This window comes from Zeus faber (genome assembly GCF_960531495.2).
Source record: "Zeus faber genome assembly, chromosome: 15".
In the NCBI taxonomy this organism is placed as follows: domain Eukaryota; kingdom Metazoa; phylum Chordata; class Actinopteri; order Zeiformes; family Zeidae; genus Zeus; species Zeus faber.
In genome coordinates, this window is record NC_137194.1 from 30,917,957 (window position 1) to 30,934,849 (window position 16,893).

Consider the following 16,893-nt stretch of genomic DNA (forward strand, 5'->3'; position numbering starts at 1 on the left):
ACATGCTCTACAGTTTCTGGTTCCTGACAATGATCACAAAAACCGGTTGGATACTTCCCTATAATGTGAAGTGTACTGTTGAGATTAGATTACTGTGTCCTATTCTCAACCTAGTCACGATTGTCTCCTCTCTCCAACTTCCTCCCCTACTTCTCACAATACCAACCCTATTTTGAATGGGATGTAAATGTCTTCCTCTTATCTCACGACCCCAGTGCACTGCCATTCTTTATTGATTTTCTACCATACAATGCCCTTTTCTTCTGATTTTGAGAGACTAATACGTGAGTCCGTTTCCCTCCTCCGCCTCCTCCTCCTCCTCCTCCTACCCCTCCTTATTCTTCTAGTAAGATTCCAACACACTGATCACTTCTGGGCGTACTGCGACCGTTTAGGAGTAATATACCCCCGGCCCCGCCTCCTCTTCTCGGCTCTTCTAATTATTTTCCCTTTAATTGCGGCGCGTAAGCAACTTTCGGAAACATTTCTGCCGTTTCCTTTAGCTTTAAGTACGACACACATGGGCCGAGACGTTAACTCTGACTGCGGTACCATCAACCACCACTACGCCTTCTTCCTGGTCGGTTCCAAAATCGGAGGAAAACACAGTTTGGACCCAGAAGACACGAACACGGTGGATTCTTCCAAGGTAACAGCAACAAAAGCCAGCCCATAAATAGCTGTAGGGACTATTGCGAGGTGGTTTATTGAAACGTCTTTTTTTGTTTTAAATGCAGGCGATGTACGTTACAGGTTTTGCGCGTCACTCATTTGAAGATAACCGTGTTAAAGAAAACGCTGGCGAGGGCTAGCTGGCAAAAGTCACTTAAGCTAACGTCACGGAAGTAAACGTGACGTTAGTTAGCTCAGGCGACTTTTTGATTGCATGTCAATTCTCGTCATCGCGACGGCTAGCTGTGTTATTCTTCCAAAGCCTTCGTTGCAAAGAAATAGAGAGAGGGAACATCGACTTTTAACTGCTTCTCTTTTCGTGCTCAAGCTTTAAGGTTGAAAGCTTACCAAGCTGCTAGCTACCCTTGTGGCTTTTAACCAAGGCAAGTTGTTTAGCGTTAAGGGAACTTTTTATTTTTTATTTAATTATTTTATTTTACTGGTTTATTAAAAATACATTTTCCCGAAACTCAACCCATTTCAGTTTTAGATGATCCATTTCCGTGTGATGATCGGCGTCATCTTAACTTGCACGTTCTGTCTATTCATAAGCTCCAGAAATAAGTTTCAACACAAATTGGTCAAAAAGCCCTATTTATTTTCCACTAAGCCGTGATGTCCAGGATAAAGATGACTTCAAACTTAATTCACATTTTAGAACGCGATTTTCTCCACCTAAGTGAAAGTTAACAACAAAGTGACATGCCCTTGAAAGAATTTGGAATATATATACATTTTACAAGCTGAAATTAAGGATACAGAAAGAAGATGGATCATGTTGAGGTACGCAAGGATAATGAAATTACAGCCGTGTTCCTGGTTTCTTTGAATGACAGATGTGTTTTTCAGAGCTTAATGCCTTTGTTACTTTGATTGCATTTCGAAGAGTGTTGATCGATATCGTCACTCAGTTGTTATCTTCTGGAATTTAAAATGATCCGTTGGGGTTGCATTACATTTTTCTTTCAAATGTAAAATATTTTAGTACATGAAACAATTGCAATCCCCTCCTGAGACAAATGTGCTCTATAAACCCAAGCTATATTGCACAATGTCACTCTCCACCCACATTAGTTGCAAAAGTACTGCTACGCATACCTTCCTGTTGTTCTGCAAAACCCAACATCATATTCTGAAGTTCTTTCTTTATTTTTAAAAGAGCTACAATCATTTTCTATAATAATACTGAAATAGGAATCTACTAAGATGCCAGTATCGTGAAGAGTTCACAGTCCATTTTCTGCCCTATAGATCCATGAACCATGGCGATGACGGGCCAGAGTTCCTGTTCCTCAATGAGTAACCACACCAAAGAGCGTGTGACCATGGCCAAAGTGACCCTGGAAAACTTTTACAGTAACCTAATTGCCCAGCATGAGGAGAGAGAGATGAGGTGAGATCTTGCTACTTGGTGCTTGCTAAATGTTGGTGGCTTGTTTGCTTCTGACAGGAATTTTCTCACATCTTATTGCATATTTGCACTTACACAATCTAAGGCCAGAGAAAAACAGTAGTTATGATGTTATTTTTGCAAGATATGTAATAACTATGGCAATATTTTATGACACAGTGCTTCTTCGTTATCTGCACATGGGAGCGAGTGTAAATAAACATGGTGGAACATGGTGCTTGCTCCAGGAAATTTCTCATTAGATGGATCATGGATTATTACAGTATTTATGATAATAAATTTATTGTTTAATGAGTAATTCTTGAGCTGAACACAAGCAGCTTTTTGTTTGCCGATCGTGTTTTAGTTGAAGGTGTCAGTGAATTAAAGATTACATCTTAAATTTTTCAAATTAGTCGGATTTTGATATACAGGTACTCCTCACTTAACGACCTACCTGTTTAACGACTGTTTGGTCTTACGACCAGCTATCCGACTAGTCTGTATTGTGTGCTGCGTACAATACCGCGTCGTGCGTGCTGCATGTACGGCGTCTCATCGTCAAGCATCTCATTGTGCATCACCGTTCTCAGTCTGTCTCGTTCCTGCAGTCGGTCAGTACTTTTCTATTTCTTCTCTTCTCTTTCATCGTCCTCCTTTCCCACTAGTGTTTGCAATCGCGAACCTTACCTTGAAATAACATGGGTCCTCGCTTATCGACCAATTCTCTTAATGACCAGGTTGTAGGAACGGAACTCGGTTGTTAAGTGAGGAGTACCTGCACTGTGTGTCCATATTTTGCATGTCCTGTGAATTTGAGAGCCCTGACAAGCACCTTCCCATGCTGTGCCGCGTCGCAGAGCTTATTTATTTATTTATTATCTGCAATCATATCAGATAAAATAACTATTCCGATAATTGATATAATGAGGAATATCGGATCCAATTATCACCGGACGTTATCGGCAGTGAAAACTTTTACGACTCGCCACTTTTATCTGATTGGCTAAGCGACCATGATGTGACATTGACGAGTGCCGCTGCTGTTTGGCTCGAGTTGCACAAGAGAGGAAAGTGGTGGCCCATCATACAGAGGAAAACGGAGTATTTAAAGCAGCGCACGCCAAACGCTAATGTTTAGTGAAAGTGCGTTTGGTGGTTTCGACGCACCGGAGGGTGGATATTTCAATGGGCAGTTCGAGCATGCCGCTGAAATGAGGCAGTAGATACGATCGTCGGGGGGGGGGGGAGTAGAAAACAATGTTAATATTGTGGACACTATGAGAGCCTCAGCTTCAAATAACTCCATCTGACTGAGATCGGGGACGTGAGAAGTATATATGTATTTAAAATAGAGGAATATTAGGTCTTTTCGTTGCGCTTCACTATTAAGGACTTAATTTTTAATAATAATTTACCTCCAACTCTGCAGGATTAATCCATGTGATTCAGCCCATACCCACTCCCCCTACTAGTTAAATATACATCTACTGATGCACTTGGACACATCGTCAGTGATGGAACCTGGGGTCTTTGGGTGTTTCGGGTCTTTCGACATAATACACCCTCACCCTGGTCATGGCAACAGGTGTAGCGTCCTTCTCCCAGGGCTTTTGGGCAACAACTGAGGATGTGCTCTAGCGTTCCTCCTGTGAGACACAAAGGACATGATGGTGTGTCAACCTTGTCCCGACAGAAGAGGTTGGATGGACTGGGTAGGACGTCATAGACGGACGCAATCAATAACTTGATCTGGTAAGGCTTAGCTTGCCAAAGCTCGGTCCAGGAGATCTTGTGGTCCATAGCTTGTTCCCATTTCGTTCATGCGCCTTGCTGTCGCATCCCCACCATCTGGCTAGCACGCAGTTCCTCCACACTAGCTCTCACCTCCTCTTGAACCAGTTGGCGATTTGTCCACTGCTGTCAGCCACGCCTCCAGCTCCCGATTTGTGGCCTTGATAGATGCAGCGTCCTTTAGGGTGCAATCAAAGGTCTTGCCAAGGCTTTTGGTGGGTTTTCCTGGGTGCCGTCCAGAAAGAAGGGGAACTCGTCTGTCACTTTCCCTCTTTTGAGCACCAGGGACCTAGATTTTGCAGGCTTCTAACACATCCGAGCCCGAGTGATGATCTTCTCCAGGCCCTGGAGGATCCATCGGTACACCGGCACTGACGATGTTGTATCTGTAAAGTCGTCCGTCAAAGGCTCTGATGGGCGGCTAGCGGACTCCAGACTTGGTGAGCGGACCTCTGCACTCAATTTCGGCTGACTTGACCAACATGTTCATGGCCAAGGCAAAGAGGATCACTGAAATCTTGCAATCGTGTATTATAGTTGTATTGTAAAATAAAGCATTCAAAAAAGTTGTATTTAGAATAAGAAACAATTCAAAAAGACTTGAATAATATATATTCTGAAAAAGACAAATATGTTTGTGTGGGGCGTTATGTGTATGCCCCTTGTGCGAGCTATTAACTGGTTTGCAGACAGTTACCTGTCTGATTGGTCCAAATATCACTGTGGCGGACAAAGGGGCGTGGTCAAGCACCGGCTGCGGATGACAGCACGGTTCCCTTTTCCGTGGCCAATCAGCGCCCACATGGCACTGATTGGTCCAAATCAATGCAGGGAGTTTTCTTAATGTTTTGTCTGTCTTACAGAGGGAGAAGGGCACACGGCTTGTGAGCAGCCCAGGAGTGGAACGCCGATCCTCCTGCACCTGAGAGGACTATTCGCAACCTTAATAATAGATCCTCAGAGATGTTTATATATAATTGTGGCCTGCGTGCCAGAGACTGATCAATAAATCGCAAGCCATGTCGGTGCACCACGGCCAAAAAGACTCCATCTCCTGAACCCTTATCTGTGGGAAGAAACTCCCACAAGTGGCATAGACAACAGGATCCGGGAGTAAAAGGCGCCCCGGAGATCTGCGGGCTGCAGCAATGCCTAGCGGAGATGGAGAACGAGCGGGAGTACCTCCCCTGCCAGCTGGGGCGCGTCCTCGCCCCACCGCTGACCGGGAGCCGGCCAGAGGTCCAGACCCGTGTCCGTCCCCAGGACCCACGCGGGATTCGCCGGGTCCCCAGCCCGTTGCGGTGCCCCGGAGGACAACGTCAGGGGAGGAGCTACGTCCTTCCCCAGCACCCACACGGGGTACGCTGGGTCCTCAGCCCGTCCCTATGCCCTGGAAGACAATGTCTGGGGGGGGGGGGGGGCACTTCATCCAACCCCAGGACCTACGCGGGATTGACCAGGCTCTGTCGTGCCGCGGGACGCTCTCTCCCCTTCCCGTGCTGTCCCCTCTCTGTCCCCCAGACACAGAGAGGGGACAGCACGGGAGGGGACAACCCTGATTTCCCTGTCCCCCAGGGAAATCAGGGTGCTGCGCAAACGTCTGGGCAGGGGTGCGGACACTGTGGGCGGCCCGGCCACGACTGCCCTTGGATGGAACTCGGCCAGGTGGTCCGGGTCGCCGGCCCGCCGGATCCCTCCCCCGGTCAAAAAGGAGCCTACCAAGTAACAGTAAGGCTACAAGGGGGTAGACATCAGGTTTTGCTGGACTCGGGCTGTTTGCAGACGATGGTCCAGCAACGCCTGGTTCAACCTGGGTCTTTGGTGGAGGCGTCACAGGTGGAGATTCGTTGTGTGCATGGGGATATTCACACGTATATCCGATGGTCCGGCTCGAAATTCGTCACAAGGTAAAAAAAAAAACCTTGGGGCACAGGCTGCGGTTAGTTCCCACCTGTCGCACTCCCTGATTTTGGGCACGGATTGGCCAGGGTTTGACACGTTGATGAGAGAGGCTGGGAGAGTGCATTCACAGCCGGTAGGTAAATGTGAATGTTGCGTGGCCCACGGTGATGCGGAGGGGTCGTCGGCGAGCAAAAGGGGTGCGGAGGTGGGATCCCAAGTAGGGTCTTCCCCGGTCCCTGTAACCTTCCCTATCTACGATTTTTCGCTGGAACAGTCGCGAGACACCACCCTTCGCGGGGCCTTTGAGGGGGTAGTTCAAATCAATGGCGAATTGACACGCCCAGATGCCGTGCTCACTCACCTTTATTTTTCTGTGATTAGCGACAGGTCATATTGAGTGAGCCGTGACACTCAGACAGGAGAGGAGATAACCCAGTTGTTGGTACCGGAGGGCCGCCGGGAAATGCTCTTCCAGGCCACTCTAACCCGATGGCCGGTCACCTCGGTCACGAAAAAACAGCGGATAATGGCCCGCTATTGGCCGGGCATTTGGGCAGATGTGCGTAAATGGTGCGCTGCGTGTCCTGAGTGCCAGTTAGTCAACCCTCCGGCCACGCCAAGAGCACTGTTGAGGCCCCTCCCCCTAGTCGAGGCCTCGTTCGCAAGACTCGGTATGGACCTCATCGGGCCATTACGTGTTCCAAATTATTATGCTAATTGGATTTAAGTGTCATAAACATTTAATTTTTTTGTTTTTCAATTAAACTCATGGATGGTATTGTGTCTCAGGGCTCTTTGGATCACTGAAATCAATCTCAGACACCTGTGATAATTAGTTTGCCATAATTAGTTTGCCAGGTGAGCCCAATTAAAGGAAAACTACCTAAGAAGGACGTTCCACATTATTAAGCTGGCCACAGGTTTCAAGCAATATGGGAAAGAAAAAGGATCTCTCTGCTGCCGAAAAGCGTAAAATAGTGCAATGCTTTGGACAAGGTCTGAAAACATTAGATATTTTACGAAAACTTGAGCGTGATCATCGTACTGTGAAGAGATTTGTGGCTGATTCAGAGCACAGACGGGTTCGTGCAGATAAAGGCATAATGAGGAAGGTTTCTGCCAGACAAATTCATTGGATTAAGAGAGCAGCTGCTAAAATGCCGTTACAAAGCAGCAAACAGGTATTTGAAGCTGCTGGTGCCTCTGGAGTCCCGCAAACCTCAAGGTGTAGGATCCTCCAGAGGCTTGCAGTTGTGCATAAACCTACTATTCGGCAACCCCTAACCAATGCTCACAAGCCGAAACGGTTGCAGTGGGCCCAGAAATGCATGAAGACTCATTTTCAAACAGTCTTGTTTACTTATGAGTTCCGTGCAACCCTGGTCCAGATGGATGGAGTAGTGGATGGTTGGTGGATGGTCACCATGTCCCAATAAGGCTGCGACGTCAGCAAGGAGGTGGCGGAGTCATGTTTTGGGCCGGAATCATGGGGAGAGAGCTGGTAGGCCCCTTTAGGGTCCTTGAAGGTGTGAAAATGACCTCGGCAAAATCATCTTCATGCATGACAATGCACCATCTCATGCTGCAAAGAATACCTCTGTGTCATTGGCTGCTATGGGCATAAAAGGAGAGAAACTGATGCTGTGGCCCCCATCCTCCCCTGACCTCAACCCTATTGAGAACCTTTGGAGCATCCTCAAGCAAAAGATCTATGAGGGTGGGAGGCAGTTCGCATCAAAACAGCAGCTCTGGGAGGCTATTCTGACATCCTGCAAAGAAATTCAAGCAGAAACTCTCCAAAAACTCACAAGTTCAATAGATGCAAGAATTGTGAAGGTGATATCAAACATGTTAACATGTAACTTGGCCTGTTAAGATGTTTTTGATTGAAATAGCTTTTGATTTCAATAAATATGACCACCTAATGCTGCAAATTCAACAAATGACCATTTTCAGTTCCTTACAACCTATAAAATGTTTTGAAACTGTTGTGCATAATCATTTGGAACAGTGCATTTTGAGTTTTTATTTTTGAAAAAAATACTGTTATCATTGGGAGGTTTGTTCAATAACATTCAAATTATACCCTAACGGTTGATGACTTGAAAATTATACTGACTGTCATTTGCATCGACTATTTAGGAAAATCTGAGAAAAATATAATTTGCATAATAATTTGGAACACGGTGTAGACCGCAGTGCCCGTGGGTATCATTTTGTGTTATTCCTAGTGGACTATGCAACCCGGTACCCAGAAGCAGTGCCCCTGCACAGTATTGGTATATGTATATGGTATATGGTAGCTCAGGCGGTAGAGCTGGTGGTCTAGTAATCTAAAGGTTGCTGGTTCGATCCCAGTCTCCTCCTGCTAGCATGCCGTAGTGTCCTTGAGCAAGACACTAACCCCTAATTGCTCCTGATGGCTGCGTCCATCGGTGTTTGAACAACTAGGACCAGTAAGAATGAAATCCAGTATGTTATAGAGCTGAGAGCAAAGTTACACACGCTGATTCGGCCGTTATCACGGGAGAATTTGCTCCAGGCTCAGGAATGTCAGCGCCTCATATATGACCGGGGGCTCGACTAAGACAATTTGAACTGGGAGATGTGTTGCTCCCTACGTCCAGCTCTAAATTGCTCGCCAAGTGGCAAGGGTCTTTTGTGGTCACACGACAGGTTAGCGAGGTTGATTATGAGGTCGAACGGTCTGACAGGCAGGGGGTGACACAGATTTATCACCTAAACCTCTTAAAAGAATGGAGGCGGCGTCCGTGGCTCTTGTTACAGCGGTCATTGAGCAGGATGAGATTGGGCCAGAGTTTCAAAAAGCGGTCGATCGTGTTAAGTGACCATCTCTCTCCGTCCCAGAGGGTGGACGTAGCTGCACTTCAGCGTCGCTTCTCTGATGTTTTCTCCTCCCTGCCAGGCCTCACGTCCCTCATACACCACCATGTGGAGACAACCCCAGGGGTGAAGGTTGGCTCTCGGCCGTATCACCTGCCCGAACACAAACGCAAGATCGTGCAGGCGGAATTAGAGGCCATGCTGGACATGGGCGTAATAGAGGAGTCCATGAGTGACTGGTCTAGTCTCATCGTGCTGGTGAGTAAGCCTGATGGGTCAGTCTGGTTCTGCGTGGACTACCAAAGGGTGAATACTGTGTCCAAGTTCGACGCCTACCCGATGCCCTGGGTCGATAATGTTCTCGACCGGTTAGGTACAGCTCGTTTTTTCACGACACTGGATTTTACCAAGGGGTACTGGCAGATTCCCTTGTCTCAGGAGTCCAAGGAAAAATTGGCGTTCTCCACGCCATTTGCCTTATACCACTTTCACCCACTTCCGCGCGGTTGTTCGGTGCCCCAGCCACCTTTCAGAGACTCATGGACCGCGTTCCGCTTCCACATGTAGCATATGCCGTGACCTACCTGACATTATTATTCACAGCGACACCTGGGAGTGGCATATGCAGTATGTGGGCGCTGTACTGGAGTCCCTGAGGCGGGCTGGGCTCACCGCCAACCCAAAGAAGTGTGCCATGGGACGGCAGGAGGTAGAGTATCTGGGGTACCACTTGGGCGAAGGCCTGGTCCGACCCCAGCTTGTACTCCAGCTTGATAAAACCACGGCGGTTGCAACCACTCCAAGAACTAAGACCAAGAAGGAGGTTAGGCAGTTCTTGGGGCTGGCCGGCTACTATACGAGGTTTGTCCCCAACTTTTCAGAGCTAACCGGCCCCTTGACTGACTTAACTCGAAAAGGTGCTCCATATCTGGTCCAGTGGTCAGAAGTGCCAGCAGGCGTTTGCGAGGGTGAAGTCAGCTCTCTGTGGTAAGCCAGTGCTGTATAACCCTAAATTCTCTCTCCCTTTCTGTCTGCAGACCGATGCATCGAACAGAGGGCTGGGCGCAGTCCTGTCCCAGGAGGTTGAGGGGACAGAGTGTCCGGTGCTGTACCTCAGCCGAAAGCTCTCGGAGAAGGAGTTGAGGTACAGCACCGTGGGGCGTCTTGCCATCAAATGGGCAGTCGATTCCCTCCGCTTCTACCTCCTGGGACGAGCTTTCACCCTCTGTTTGGACCACGCCCCGCTGCAGTGGCTCCACCGCATGAAGGACACAAATGCCCGGATCACCCGGTGGTACCTAGCTCTCCAGCCCTTTAACTTCGGGGTGGTCCACAGGCCGGTGGCGCAGATGGTCATGGCTGACTTTCAATCCCGCTCTGGGGGGGGCGGGGGGCGGGAGGCCTGTCAGCCGGAGAGCTCCCCGGCCTAAGGCAGGTGGTGGGGGTATGTGGCGGACAAAGGGGCGTGGTCAAGCACCAGCTGCGGACGACAGCACGGTTCCCTTTTCCTGCGGCCACCAAGCTGCCTCCAATTGGCCCAATCAGCGCCCCCACTGCGCTGATTGGTCCAAATCAATGCAGGGAGTTTTCTTAATGTTTTGTCTGTCTTACAGAGGGAGAAGGGCGCACGGCTTGTGAGCAGCCCAGTTATGGAATGCCAATCCTCCTGCACCTGAGAGGACTATTTGCAACATTAATAATAGATCCTTAGAGATGTATATATAATTGTGGCCTGCGTGCCAGACACTGAACAATAAATTGCAAGCCATGTTGGCGCACCACGGTCAAAAAGTCTTCCTCCCTGAACCTTTATCAGTGGGAAGGAACTTCCACAATTACATTGTTGGTTGTGTCACAGTTGGTCATGGAGTTTATAGTAAATATACTGACGAAAGTGTTTGGTCACTGGTGCTTCTTTTTCTTAAAGGTATTCCCAAATTCTTTAGTGCACTGCCTATGTTACAATAATTTCATTAATGCTGAAACAGCAAGGTCATATCTTATTAATTTACTTTGAGACTTTTGTGAAGGACCCACTGTACTAAAGTGAGCTTTTCTTTATCTTTCTTCCTGGTGTTTCAGGCAGCAGAAGTTGGAGAAGGTGATGGATCAAGAGGGCCTGGCTGATGAAGAGGTGGGGTGAACAGCTTATTGAAAACATCATCTTTATAGATATAAGGATGTTTGGTAATATAAAAAAAAAAGTGTGTGTGTGTGAATAAAGCACAAACACTTCCCTGTGCTTTTCTAGAAACGAATCCGGCGTTCTCAACATGCAAGGAAGGAGACAGAGTTCCTTCGTCTGAAACGAACCCGACTGGGCTTGGAAGATTTCGAATCCCTTAAGGTCATTGGCCGAGGAGCTTTCGGAGAGGTAAGTAAATAAGCACAAACGCAGCCGAAGCCTGTATGATGATATAGTTCAAGAATGCAATCGGTGCATAGACTGTTTTCCAGTCCGGACTGTGCTTAATATTAAGAATGTTTAAATTCCTCATGTGCAAGGTGACGCTTTCTCGCAGGTTCGTCTGGTGCAGAAGAAAGACACTGGACATGTATATGCTATGAAGATCCTCCGAAAGGCTGACATGCTGGAAAAAGAACAGGTGAAAAAGAGACAAGATCCCTCTAAGATCAGTAGTTTGGCTTTTGTCTTTAAAAATGGACTCGCAGTGAACGATTCATAACATTGTCCCAGGGCTTTGTCTGTAAACGGGTTGTCACAATCGTGTTATAAAAGAGGGGACAGAGCCCTCTATAACCATTTCTCCACCAAAATAAGCGGCAATAAAAAATAGGGGATTGACCCTTTTCCATTGCCAGTATGCCTTTTTTTTTTTTTTTTTTTTTTTTTTTTTTTCTGGTGTGTGTCATGTTCAACGCCACGAAGGCGCTGGGAAAGAGGCGGTCTGTCCGGGTGTCATGTTTCTGGCAGAGTGGACTCCTATTGTTTATATTCTGATTTTTATTATGATATTTCTCCTTGGTATTTTTCAGGCTGAAAGTGTCTGGCCCACGACAACCGCCGAACCCACGGTCATGGTTGGGGTCTTGTTAGAACCGGGACGTTTCAGACATCTTGCGGTTCAAGTTTGATCCACATCAATCTACATTTGGAGCAGAAATGAATGAAAAACCTTTGGAAAATTTACCGGAAGTTGCAGATCGTTCACGCATCGCTGATACGGCAACGTTCTACAACTTTTCGATCTGGCGGTGAAGTGAAATGAGTTTGTGGAGTAGGGCGCTTTGTGACATCATCATCCAATTCATTATATATGTGCAGGTTGTGGCGCTGGTTGGTGTCGATACAAAGTGATGGTGTGTTTTACAGGCCCTCAGAAAATTGTAAATCTTATCTGACACAACTAACCTGGACCCTGTGTATTGCTGCCTGTAGCTATATTTTTTTATTATATATTATTTAATATGCACTTGGAGGAGTCTCCAGGGGCACACACAGGGCATGGCTTGGCGCAGATTACATAGCAGCTACCTCACTGCGGAGCGAGTGAGAGCTGAGTGGGGATGTGAGTGCCAGGCTGTCTGTCCGACCTCGTCTGGCGCACAGCTCCGTGCCCGCTTGTGCAGTAATGCCACAAAAAGATTGCTTTTGCTAATGCCACAAAGGCGTTGCCTTTTATGCCTAATTTCCGGCATGTGCAACTTTTTTTTCCCCCAAACATTTTAATTTTGCATCACGTCTGGAACCTCAGCGCACGTCAGATCGCAACAGAAAAGGGGCAAAAATTTGCGTGTCTACCTGGGTGTCTTGTTTCCATCACTGCCGATCAGAGCCAATAAATACCTGTGACGACTGTAGTCATTTGTCATGGGAATGAATGCTGGTTGTAACCTTTCCCACGAAAGACAAAAGCCAGATGTAAGCAGCTGTTAATGTTTTTTTTGTGCAGTGGGAAAGGGGTATATCAATCCATTAGAGCCAGGTCAACAAAACTCAACAATCACTACACTTAATATCCACCAATAATGGTAATGTGATTCTTTTGAGGAGCAAGGCAATTGTTAAGCTGAAAAATGGTTCCTGTTACAGCAGCCTCAGCGTTTAACGCAAATTAAAATTAAATCTATTTCTCCTCCAGACAGCGGTGCATTGTGCGTGCGCACCGGTTCCCGACGCCTGTGTCTGTGTTTTTATTTTAGATCTATTTATTTCCATTTGTTTCCTACATTTATGAAACAACATTTTTAAACATAACTGAGTAAAAGGACTGTCCTGTTCCGTTCCAAAAAAAAAACAGTGCACCCGCACAGTACACGTCCTGTCCACATCTCCCCGTTTCTTTCCATTACTATGGGACAAAATTTAGTGAAAACAATGTTTTTTTTGTAAATACTTTACTGATCCTGTCACATTTGGCCTTGTGACATATGTGTTTTAACTTCACAAGAAATGGAATTATTTGAATTAAAATGATTTTCTTCCAGACTCTCAAAGAAAAAGTGATTACTCTGTCAGTGCTTAGCTGATGAACTGCAGCATAATTCAACCCACACAGACAATCTTGATCGCCCCTTCAAGTTTGTGTTGGTGCGTTTCCAGGTGGGCCACATTCGAGCTGAGCGGGACATCCTGGTGGAAGCAGACAGCCTGTGGGTTGTCAAAATGTTCTACAGTTTCCAGGACAAGATGAACCTCTACCTCATCATGGAGTTCTTACCAGGAGGTGGGCGGTTTTCATTTTACTGAAATATTGTAGTCCGCAGCTCAGATTTGCAGACTTAAGATAGTTTGCATGGTAGAATGCTGTATTTATTAATCAATAATGACTTGGTTTAAAAACGAGGAACAAAATCGAGAAATAGGAAGATCTTAACTAGGGCTGGGTATTCTTTAAAAAATTACGATACCAGTACCCTTAAAGTGATACCGGTACCAATAGAGTACTTCATTCGATACCTTTTTTTTTTGTTCTACTATACCCATTGTGTGAATGCAAGCATTCAGTTGTGTAAAATGCCGCCACCCCTCCCCATCCAAATTATTTTTTCACTTATACATTTTGAAAGTGTTACAATTATTGAAAATATTTATTAGATAACTGTACAAAACTGTACAATGAAGTATTTGGGCAGTGTAATTTGAAACATAGCCAGTACAAGAGGAATGATTACAGCAAGGAAAACCTCTTTGACTGTTCATATGGACACCTGACTGTTGTTTTAAGACAGACTTGAAAAATTGTGAACCCATCCTTTAACAGACTGTTTTGGTAGTGAGCCAATAACATGTTGCATTAAATCGGAAAATGCTTGCGTTGATTGACTAGCTTATAGCTGCTGCGGCAGTGAGGCAATCATACATCACATTAAATCGAAGAACGCTTGCGGTGATTGGCTGCGAGCAAAACCATACAAAAATTTTCTCTGGAATATTGCTCTTAAATAAAAACCGTGCATTGATATAAAAGTTGTTTCTTCTATTAAATAATTACATGGATGCTCTTTGGTGCTTGTAGCGAAGAGGCAGATGAAGGATTTGGATGATTGGATTTGGATGGTGCAAATGGCGGGGATGGTCCGGTGATTACGTTGCGGCTCCAGGTTATTACTTGCGTTACAAAATTATTATTATTTTTAAATAATTGTTATACAGAGCTGCCAAGTCTCTTGCTTTGACCGTGGGACTCATGCATAGCAACCAGTTCAGATTCTCACAAGCTCACACACCACACCGTGTATCTCTCACGCTGAGAATCCCAAAATAAGTAGAATTTTAGTAAAATTTAAAACTTCCTAGCTGGAGTGGCATAAGGCGATCTGTTCTCCACGATCAGGCAGGTTAAAGGTTCACTGTAGCAAAACAAAGAAAACAAATAGTGTTTTTATTGTAGATGTATTTATCGTAATTGAATGAAATCCAAAATAAGTGTCATGCGTAACGGGAACACTTTCTTCGTAATATGTCCAACAACACTATACAGGGCACTATTCCTAAAGTTGGTGAGACTTTTAAACTTTTAATGGCGACACCGCAGACATCACAATGGTCGTCGGCCGTTGTTTGTGCAAATGCGAAAGCCGAGGCCATGATGTCAGTGTTTTTAAGAAGCTCTGTTTTACCTGTCCACATGAATACACAAAAACTGAGTTTTGAACGATGTCCACCCGGAAGGCATTTTCCATAATCTTCGTTTTCAGTTACCCTAAAATGCTGTTTCTGTGTGGATGGGAGGCCAAAACACATAGAAAATACGATGTTTTCAAAAACATCAGTATACACGTGGACAGGGCTTCATGTTCATCAAATTATTTTCTTGTTTCTACAATTAACATATTTTTGGGACCTCAGTCACCATCTTGAATTACTTCAGAATTCCAAAATTGAACACCTTCAAAATTTGAAGTTTATCAGTCCTGCGCTAGGCTCGGCGTGATGGTTTTTGTCATGCACCTCCTTCCAGGAGACATGATGACACTGTTGATGAAGAAGGACACCCTGACAGAAGAGGCCACCCAGTTCTACATCGCAGAGACTGTCCTTGCCATAGACTCCATCCACCAGCTGGGCTTCATTCACCGAGACATCAAGCCAGACAACCTTCTGCTTGATTCGAGAGTGAGAATGGCAGGCTTGCCTTTGCGCTCATTTTTAATTGACAAACTCAAAGCTGCTGTCACTTAATCAGGTTGCAAATACTGCACTGATGAACCTCTTCTCCTTACATGGTTAAAATCCATAAAAGTGATGGCAGCCCCATATGATGCTGCCACTCATAGCAAGATAATGTTCTGTTGTAATACTGATGGTTTTGTAATGGATCTTATTTTATGTAAAAGTACAGAACCCCTGAGGGTGGGAAGTAAAAAGATGCCCAAAAGTCCATGTTTATCGAGTTATAAGGATTTTTACTAAATTTCTTAAACCAGTAACTGAAATGTTTAAGGGAAAGTTCTAATTTAAACTACTTTGGAAGTCGTTTTAACAAATCAATCCTAAGCTGCTTTCAAACATGCGCTGCAACCCTGAAATTACCGAAGGAGCTGTATGTGTGAACGCGAATGTCCAAATCAGTCCAGCTCACTTGCCGAGGGTGAAGAAGGGTCATTTACTACCATAATATACGATTATATTAGGCTTGGGTGATCGTGCAAAATTCCAAATGCTGGGGGCAGCGATCAGCAATATAAATTGTTTTTTTCGGGTGGGGGGGGGGGTCTGGTCCTGATGTAAGCTTATGCCTTACGAAAGTCGGAACAAACTTTTAAATGAGGCCTGGTAGATCTAATATGAGTGAAGTTCCAGCAACTGGATTGCATATTTCTCGCCTCAAATTTGTTCAGAAACAGATTTTAGTGTACTGATAAGGTGAAATAAGTGAAAGTTACCTCCGTAACTTTAAATACAACACGGAACTCACGCTGAAACCCCATTGGCTGACGTCACTTCAGCATCACGTCAGAGTTCCAGTGCAGTGTGAATGATACCAGAAATAAAGCCCTTGATGTATTTAGTTCTCGGGGGACCTTCTCAGTTCCTAGTCCCCCTCAGGGAGACTCCAGAACTGTTTGTGCTAAAATGCTGAAAGTCACAATTACTGAGTCAAGTATCCTCGTCCGCCATCTTGGGTGTGCTGTAAAACTCTGCAGCGTCATGTGTCATTGCATCACGTCCTGACTCCTGCACGTTCTGCCCAGCTCTGCCCCTCGCCTAAATCAAACAGAGTATTTCCAGTAGGTCTGAACGCGTCTGACACGGACAATCTCCAGTTCTGTGTTCATGTGTGAAAGGGGAACTCCAGACAATGTCCGGAGTCGTGTGAAAAGCAGTTCTAGAGTTCAATCTTTGGTGGCTGTTGAAACCGCATTCTCTGCACATCAGGCTGTTCACTGATATGTGTAAGATGCTCTCCCCCATCGGACGTTGGTTCAAACTCATACTAGTGATAATCGAGGCATTTTTGCGATCAGGCAGATATGAACTCTTTTCCCCTGCTTCGGATGGTGCACGGATAGTCTCGTTTAGTCCTGTTGAAATGATTGGAGATGCAGGAACAGCTTTTGGCCAACGTCTTGTCTTGCATCTTGATTATTTTCAGTAATCTGTTAAAAAACAACAAGATAACTTTCTAGTATCTGCTAAAATGACTTTAAATGAGACGACACTGTAACTCATAACGATTAACCCATTTATTATAATGAGATAACTTTTGGTTAGGCATGCAGCTATACATGAGAAAAATACTTTTAATTTCATCACTTCAGGAGGAATGAAGCATTGTTTCAATGAGGGGGGGTGCGTGTGTGTGTGTGTGTGTGTGCGTGCGGGG

The 16,893-nt window shown here is 45.6% G+C and overlaps 1 protein-coding gene across 5 annotated transcripts in view; it reads left to right on the forward strand.

The window, feature by feature from the left end:
• The first annotated feature begins 567 nt into the window (after positions 1-567).
• Positions 568-16,893, forward strand: part of LOC307241076 (serine/threonine-protein kinase 38) — a 28,001-nt gene continuing 11,675 nt past the window's right edge. For 4 of the 5 annotated variants that reach the window (XM_080015066.1, XM_080015067.1, XM_080015068.1 and 1 more), the window contains exons 1-7: positions 568-649; positions 1,924-2,065; positions 10,685-10,736; positions 10,854-10,976; positions 11,125-11,208; positions 13,167-13,290; positions 15,028-15,182. In XM_080015066.1, the coding sequence (XP_079871192.1) occupies positions 1,935-2,065; positions 10,685-10,736; positions 10,854-10,976; positions 11,125-11,208; positions 13,167-13,290; positions 15,028-15,182 (669 nt within the window). In that variant the 5' untranslated portion in view covers positions 568-649; positions 1,924-1,934. The remainder of the gene's footprint in view (positions 650-1,923; positions 2,066-10,684; positions 10,737-10,853; positions 10,977-11,124; positions 11,209-13,166; positions 13,291-15,027; positions 15,183-16,893) is intronic. The other variant, XM_080015070.1, reaches the window with a different exon arrangement.